The sequence below is a fragment of the Brassica oleracea genome, chromosome C1, assembly GCF_000695525.1.
Source record: "Brassica oleracea var. oleracea cultivar TO1000 chromosome C1, BOL, whole genome shotgun sequence".
NCBI lineage: Eukaryota > Viridiplantae > Streptophyta > Magnoliopsida > Brassicales > Brassicaceae > Brassica > Brassica oleracea.
In genome coordinates this window covers 23,908,020-23,916,778 of record NC_027748.1, presented here as the reverse complement: position 1 = coordinate 23,916,778, position 8,759 = coordinate 23,908,020, and the positions used below count along the sequence as shown (strand labels likewise).

Below are 8,759 nucleotides of genomic sequence, written 5' to 3'. Positions count from 1 at the left end.
AAATGTTTACGAGTGATTTACAACGAAAGTATTTACGTGTGCTTTACATCGAAATAATTACGTGGGCTTTACGACGAAATCTTACGTGTCGTTTACGACGAATTCTTTCCCTGCTTTACGAGGAATATATTTCGTCGTAAACGTAACGAGTCGTTTACGACGAAACCTCCGTTACGACGGACGTTTAACAACGAAACGTCTTTCGACGTTAATTCGTCGTAACACCCCGTTTACGACGAATTTACAACGAATACTGCCCTAATAAAAAATATGTTTTCTTGTAGTGTATTTCGCAGTTTTTGCCCCGCCGATTTTAAAACATTCCACTATTTATTTTTTTTCTCCTTCATTTCCCGATTAAACGATGTTTATCAATTGGAGCCTGAATTTTCGAACTGAACTAATAAACACAAGTTGTTGTACTTGTTACTCCAATTGATGTTTGGTATCGCTAAACAGTCTCCAACTATACAAATTCTAAGGTAGACTAAAATAAAACAACATCTTGAAGCAAAGTATGTATGAAAATAGTTTTTGTATCAGCAAAATCGAATCCGTAAGTGTATAAATTGTTAGTTGCAAAAAAAAAAAGTTTATAAATTGCAAATATAGGTGCTTCATGATGCATGTGTATATGTATTATACAGACATAAATTTAGGGGTTAGTGCGTCACGTGAACAATTCGAAATTACTAAAGAATTAAGAATGATAAATAAAAGAATACGCCTATAGCAATGTGAAGGGGAGTATATACCTTTCTCGATTCCTTCGTGCTTCCACTTTTGTAATTTTTTCACAATTGTTTCACACTTTTCAAGGCTGCAATTCTTTTCAATGTAATCAGATGGATTTTTATATACAATTTTCTCCCAGTTCTCCTTATAAGAAGTTCGTGTTTAGATCATTTTTAACGTCCATGTTTAGATCGAAAACAGTACATCTTAATCAATCTCACACCTTTGATGTACATATATTGTGATGCTTTGCTACCAATAAGAATAGATATTCGTAATTAGGGTTGGGCACAAGGCGAGTACTCGCTATTTTGCGTTTAGTTGCGATTTGACTTGCCTTGTACGAATAATAAAATTTTCGACTGGTACTTGATTTGTTAAAAATGAGTACTTGCTATTTCGAGTACTTGATCAAAAATGAATTACTTGCAAATTAGTTATTCCGCTCTATTACTTACTATATTTTTAATAGATTATTATTTAGTAAGTAGTTCTTATTTATTCTACTTAACATAACATCTTAATTACTTTAAACGAATTATTTGTTCATATTATAAAGAAGACAAATAAAAATATATATGAATATATCGATATATAAATATTGTATAATTTTTATGATGACAAAAATGTTTTCTCTAGACAAGTAACATGTAATAACAAGCCATGTAGTTAATTTTTTAATATTTATCATTATATAATACTTAACTAGATGACGACGAATATTTAAAAATCAAGACATATACGAAATAAATAATAAGTATAAGAAGAGTAATGAGTATTTGTATCCAATTCAAAATGCAAGTAAAAGAAAAAAACAAATATAAACAAGTATTTAATATATCATGTAACAAATAGCAGGTAATGGGGTAAGGAACTGGACATAACGAGTCAAGTACTAAAAATAATAATGATACCTGATATTTGACTTGGTCTTGCAAGTAATGAAAATTGTCGACTTGTTACTTGCATTGACAACACCGAATATTTAAATTTTCAAGGCGGGTATGAGTCAAATAACGAGTTTAAGACGAGTAACGAGTAATAATACCCACCCCTATTCGTAATCATATTTTTTTGGTTACAAACTTCATTTTGTATTTCCGATCAAATTTTTATCCTTGGCGCAATCGCCAAACTGGATAAACTCGATGATCTTATTATTCAACTCTATGCGTTTGATTAACATTTAATTATTCAATATCATCTTTTTTATTCAGTTTTGGCCATTTAGCATCATACTGTATTTTTTTTTGTTTACACCTCTGATTACTCAGGTTTATGAACTTGAATCAAGTTACTTGATCTAACCATAATTTTTTTTTTTTATCATAAATCCAATATGACTTTTGATGTTGGGGTCCGTAAGAAAAAATTTTAACATTACAATAATAATAATAATGCATTTTTGTTTGGACAAACGTAATATTCATAGAGATGTATGGACGCCGATTTTTTGGATCAAAACAGAAAACACCAACCTTTTTTGATAAAGAATGATTATTCATTTGTTTTTTTTGGGAAAAAATATTCATATGTTTTTATTTAGTTGTTTTAAAAAAAAAATGTTACAATGATATATAAATGATGATCTGAAATCATAGATTTAGGTTCCGAATGGTGACAAACCGCCACAGACCGCACCACCATGAATAGTAACAAATATCTCTATATATACTTATGTATCAATATATTTTTGTTACTATTATAACAATTCTTGTCTCGCAGTTGTCCCGCACCTCACAATTCGGAGCCCACTTGAAAATTAATATACAAAAAATATAATTTTGATTGTTTGTTTTAGTTAATTATCACCTGTTTGAAACTGTTCATTCCAATAACTAGAATGCAACCAACAGTTGTTGAAATTTTGTTAGATCGCTTTCACTGAAATTGCTACGCTTTTTCTTCGTAGGTCCCGTAGTCACCACTCACTACCATTCACCAGCAGTAGCACTCAGTGCGTTTTACTCCTTACTAGAGATAATTTATTATACATTAAATCAAGTTTTTTTGTTATTGTTATTTAAATAATATCCCTATCAATCTCACATCCCTCCCCAATGCTAAAAACTTGATTACAAAACACGTCATATCACATTTAAACACTTGCCGGTCCACTTTTGTAATGTTAGTTTGACTAAGCAAAACTACATCATAAACACAGAAATAAATATTTGAGCATTAACAACTCTGAAAAATCATACCATTTGAATCTGTAATTTCATTTCAAAAAACAGGTCCAGTAATTAATATAATTATTTATCAAATAATAATTTCTGGACAGCAAACTTTGCAGTTATGGGTCAGTACCCAACTGCAACGAAACAACACATGGTCTCTCAGATCTCTTCTTCATCTCTCTCTCCCATCAATATCACTTATTATTCCCTCCGTTTCATAATATAAGTAGTTTTGGCTAAAAGCACGAAAATTAAAAAAATTATTATGTTTTTAAAAAATATTTTATAATAACTAGGTTAAATATAATTTAACCAATAAAAAATAAGTCTATTTAATTTGATTGATCACATTGTATTCAATAAATGTAAAAGGTACCTAGAAATATAAAAATTACTTACATTTTAAAACAAAAACATTTCCCTAAAACTACTTACAATATGAAACGGAAGGAGTATTAAATTACAATATGAAATGGATGGAGTATTAAAGTATCTTGATTTGGTTAGATTGTTATAAAGATTTAAGAAATTTGAAAATAATTAATACATTAATCACGGTTTTGGGTGGGAAAAAGCAGATGTTGACACGTGGTGGGATACGAGTGGTGAGAGGAACAGTCAAAGGCAACAAAGATTAGACTGAGGATAGATCGAGGCTTACAGTCAAAGCAAGACACTGTCATGGTCAAGTGTCTAGCTGGAGCTTTTGCTTGTGGTCCCCACTCACTCTGGTTTTTCTCTTTTCTTTTAAATTTCGTTTTTTCCCTAAATATAGTACTATTTACTTTACTTTTCTATTTATACAGCTCTATTTTTTTGTGTTCTAATAATAATCCACCAAATTAAGAAATTAAATTTTAAGTTCTATAAAGACTTGTGGATGTTAGCAAGATAATAATATATTCAAATTTTGTTTTACCATTTATATAAGTTAATATCAAATTTTTGGTTATTAAAACGATAAGAATTTGTATTTAAAGAAATAATAAAATACAAGTATTTGTTTAGCAAAATCGAGAATTGATGGTGTTAATAACAATGATAAAAGGTGAAGTAAAATGATTAATTAAGAAATAAAAGATTAATTAAGTAAACAAAACATAGAAATTAACGTCGCACGTGTCCGACCTGTACGGGTTACTCTTCCCCGTGGTGTTTGGATTTTAGTGAAACTTATCTCAGCTTTTTTGACTATGTGCGCGATTTTTTCTGCTTGTGTATTACTACCATTTTATCTTCTTTTCTGACTAACTTTGTTCAAACTTGGAAAAGTATTATCCTTAGTTAGCGTGGATACTAAGAAAAAAATAAAGCTAACAAGAGGAATTAGAATTTCCCTATTGTCTTTTGGCTAATTAAAGAATATTACGGTTTTACATCCAAAACCGTTGTCACGAAAAAATCAAACTAATTTATTCAGACCAATTGCATCTCCTCTATAGTATTATTTAAGGGAATATTTTTTATTAATACTTTATTGGGATTGGTTGTTTTAAGAATTTTCATTTATTATTACATTTTACAATGATTTTATTTAGTAAATAATAACTTTTGTGCAACTTGTATACTCATTCCTTTCTATTTTAAATTAATTAAAAAGCTAATAATATACACATCAAGAATATACAAATCTTTATATAATATTTAATTTGCTAAAAATAAAACTTATTAAACTTATAAAATATATGTTTATTATGTATATGGTTATAATGTCAAATGACATTAAATTTTTATTTAAAAATTGAAAATTTAATTATTTTTGAAACAAAAATAAAAACATTTGTTACATAAGGAATATATAATTTTATTTTAAATTTTAATAAAAATATTTAGTACTCCCTCTGTTTCACAAAGAATGTCGATTAAACACTTTTCACACATATTAAGAAATTCATTAATATCACATATCTAACCAATAGTATTTTAGATAAATCGATTTATTTATAAAATCAATGCATTTTGCAATTAATTTTGAGTTGAAAAATTGTATAAATTGCATGGGTATTGTAGAATGACACTCTTTATGAAACAAGAAAAATGAGGTAAAATAACACTTAATATGAAACAGAGGGACTATCGTACTAATTTGGTAATTTTCTAGGGACAAAACTGGGAATCTAAAAGTTAGCAGCTGAGTTTTTCCATGGTAAAAGAAAGTAAAAAAATAATGAAAGCGAGAGAGGTGGGAGCATGTGGTGGAGCTTGCACGTGTGGTGCGCGAGTCGAGAGGACTAAAGTAACCGGCTATAGCCAGTGATTTCACCGGTCACCTTATCTTTATTTGTTTTTCAATTTTTCAACCCGAATCTTTCAAGAAATCTTTTTTTATCTCTCTTTTGTTTCTCTATTTTATTTTCTCAAGAAAACAAAAACAAAAACAAAAACAAAGACAAAGACAAAGACAATCACTCACTACTACTACTACTCACAGAAGAGGGTAAGAGAGAAGAAAACAAAGAAGAGGGTACTTGTTTCTTCTTCGTCATTCTCACAAATTCGTCATCTGGGTTCTCTCAAATTCTCTTTTTTTTTCTTAATAACCTTCTGAGATCTTCTGGTTGCAAAGTGCAAACCAGATTTGGTTGTACTCAACTCTCTCTCTCTCTCTCTCTCTCTTTCTTCTCATTCTTCATGATTTCTCATTTTTTCTGGTTCTTTTTGGGCTTCAATCATATGTTTATGATGTTGAATTATTAAAACTATAATTGAGTGAAACCTTTCTTTTTGACCGTTGAATAAAGGGAAAGAGAGGAAGAAGAAGGAAAGATTGTGTCTTTGTGAGATTAAGACATGCGTTTCTGTTCTGTCTTTTAGCTCTCCTTTTGTTTACCACCAATGTTGCACGAAATTGATAGTTAGAGAGAGAGAGAGAGAGATTCTGTAATTCTTTTTCTTTAGATTATTGGTTAAAAATGCCGATGTTTCAGCCGTTGAAGAGAGACGGGTTAGTTGGATTCGAAGGCGGTGGCGATGGGCAAGTCTTAGATCTGGACACGGCGGTGAAAGACGGACTCCTCGGCGGAGTTAACGGCGGTGGAGGAGTTGTGGATGAGAAGATAGATCTGAAAACCATGATAAAGGAGCTAGATTTACAAGATATACCCTCTGTTTTCATCTGCCCAATCTCCCTCGAGCCGATGCAAGATCCCGTGACCTTGTGCACAGGCCAGACCTACGAGAGGTCGAACATCCACAAATGGTTCAGCCTCGGCCACTTGACTTGTCCCACCACAATGCAGGAGCTTTGGGACGACGCCGTGACTCCTAACAGAACGCTTCACCATTTGATCTACACTTGGTTCTCTCAGAAGTACGTGTTGATGAAGAAACGCTCCGAGGATGTTCAAGGACGAGCCATCGAGGTTCTGGGGACGCTGAAGAAAGCTAAAGGGCAAGCTAGGGTTCACGCCTTGAGCGAGCTTAAGCAGATCGTCGTGGCTCATCTCATGGCGAGGAAGACTGTTGTCGAAGAAGGAGGCGTCTCTGTCATCTCTTCTCTTTTGGGACCTTTCACTTCTCACGCGGTTGGATCTGAGGTTGTTGCCATTCTCGTGAGTCTTGATCTTGATTCGGATTCCAAGTCGGGGTTGATTCAGCCTGCGAAGGTTTCTTTGATCGTCGATATGTTGAATGATGGATCGAACGAAACTAAAGTCAATTGCGTTAGGTTGATAAGAGGGTTGGTGGAAGAGAAAGGGTTTAGACCAGAGCTGGTCTCGAGTCATAGTTTGCTTGTCGGGTTAATTAGATTGGTTAAGGATAAAAGACACAGAAACGGAGTGTCACCCGCACTTGGTTTGCTCAAACCGATCTCTGCTCATAAGCAAGTTCGAAGCTTGATGGTTAGAGTCGGTGCAGTGCCTCAATTAGTCGACATCTTACCGTCTTTAGACCCCGATTGTCTGGAATCAGCTCTGTTTGTGCTTGATGCTTTGTGTTCAGACATGGAAGGACGAGTCGCTGTCAAAGACTCGGCAAACACCATTCCTTACACCGTTAAGGTACTGATGAGGGTTACTGAGAGTTGCACTAACTACGCTCTGTCGATTCTTTGGTCTGTCTGTAAGTTAGCTCCAGAGGAATGTTCGCCTCTTGCTGTTGAGGTGGGTCTTGCTGCAAAGCTGTTGCTCGTGATTCAGAGCGGGTGTGATCCGGCGTTGAAGCAGCGGTCAGCCGAGCTACTCAAGCTGTGTAGTCTACATTATTCAGACACCATGTTTATTTCCAAATGCAAACTCACAAGGACAATCCAATAGCATAAAGTTTATATCTTTGGCACTGATGATGATTTCAATGGAGCAGTATATGCGAGATGAGTTGAGAATCTGCCCCATGCCCTGATGTATATACATAAGATGGAGAGTTTGAAGATTCAGCTATTGGTATGACGATAACAATTCAAAGGAGAGAGCAAGCAATCTGCAGATGGAAACACAGGTGAAGACAAAGCTACTTTGTTGGTTAGGAGTACGAGTATGGGTATGTGACGGTTTAATGATGGTTCCGTTTGCAATAAACAATGGGGGTTAGCAAATCTGTGTAAAGTTACTGCCTTTGATTACATTTAGTGTTGTTACTTCCCCTCACTACTTGGGTCCTTGTAAGAGGTTGTTTTGCTTTTTGACCACTCAAAACAGAAAAAAAAAAGAAGAAAGAAGCAAAATCTTTTGACCTGGAGCTTGTGTAATCTTTAAGCTTTTTGAATCTCTTTTCTTCATTCAATGTTTTTCTGTTACATTTTCTTAATTTTAGAAATTAGAAAAATGTCTTTATTGCTCATTATTAGTTCATCTTTGTTCCGAGACCTCCCTTGTTGTCTTACAATGTTGAAAAAAGTACAAAAAATAGTGATTCTTGAATATCAAAACACTGTTGTTTCCATGGAGTCACATCTCAAAGTACAGTACAATGTGAATCTGATTCTTGTCTAATAAGTAGAGTGGAAGTTGTGGTGGAGACCAGAAGTCCCCATACATTGGTCTCTTACCTATTCACTGTTTTCATGAACAATTGAAAAGATAGTGGGATTTGACAAGTGAAACATTCAACTATTTACTTAGCTATTCATTGCCCCAAAATCACATGCTTGGCTTAGATCGGTTGTCTGTTTGTTTCGTAAACCAGAGTGAGCAAATCCCTGGGTTTTAGTGTATATCACAGTTTTGATGTGAGAGCTTTCGTCTCGACTAGGCATGGGCCTTGGGTACACATTCTCGGTTTAACTATTTACTCATCTATTCATTGCCCTAAAACACACATGCTTGGCTTAGATAGGTTGTCTGTTTCGCAAACAAGGCTAAGCGAATATTTGTTTTGATGTATATCACAATGTTGATGTGAGAGCTTTTGTATGGACTATGAGATATGGATCCAAAGATCCGAACCGAATCAACCTAAAAAAGAAGTACTAAACAGAACTCAGAAAGATAAAATATCCAAACGGATTTTTGATTATTAGATGAATTGAAAATTTGAATATGATTTTGGTTAAGAATTCTAAAATCTTACTTAAAAGCATGAGATTTATTATTATTTTATTTTAACTAAAAATTTAAACCAAAACACTATACAATCATTTGAAAGTTTTTAAAAATCACAAGAACGCAAGAACATCAGAACACTGAATATCAAGATGATGTATATATAAACTGAATATTAAAAGTACTGATCTAAAAAAAACAAATCGGATCACAAATATCTTTAAAATTCCAAATATCCAATTCATGCTCAGACCAGATTGCAACATGTCTTCTAATTCATATAATTTATTATGTAACTAAGTTTGATATCTAAATAGAAAATTATCATTTAAAACAACGACACATGTTTTGATACTATGTTATT

At 33.0% G+C, this 8,759-nt stretch overlaps 1 protein-coding gene across 1 annotated transcript; it reads left to right on the top strand.

Moving 5' to 3' along the window:
• Positions 1–5,182: 5,182 nt before the first annotated feature.
• On the top strand, positions 5,183–7,782 carry LOC106311590 (U-box domain-containing protein 30). Its single transcript, XM_013748817.1, has one exon. It carries the CDS (start codon positions 5,828–5,830, stop codon positions 7,169–7,171), a length of 1,344 nt encoding a protein of 447 aa, XP_013604271.1. The 5' UTR covers positions 5,183–5,827; the 3' UTR covers positions 7,172–7,782.
• The last annotated feature ends 977 nt before the right edge of the window (positions 7,783–8,759 follow it).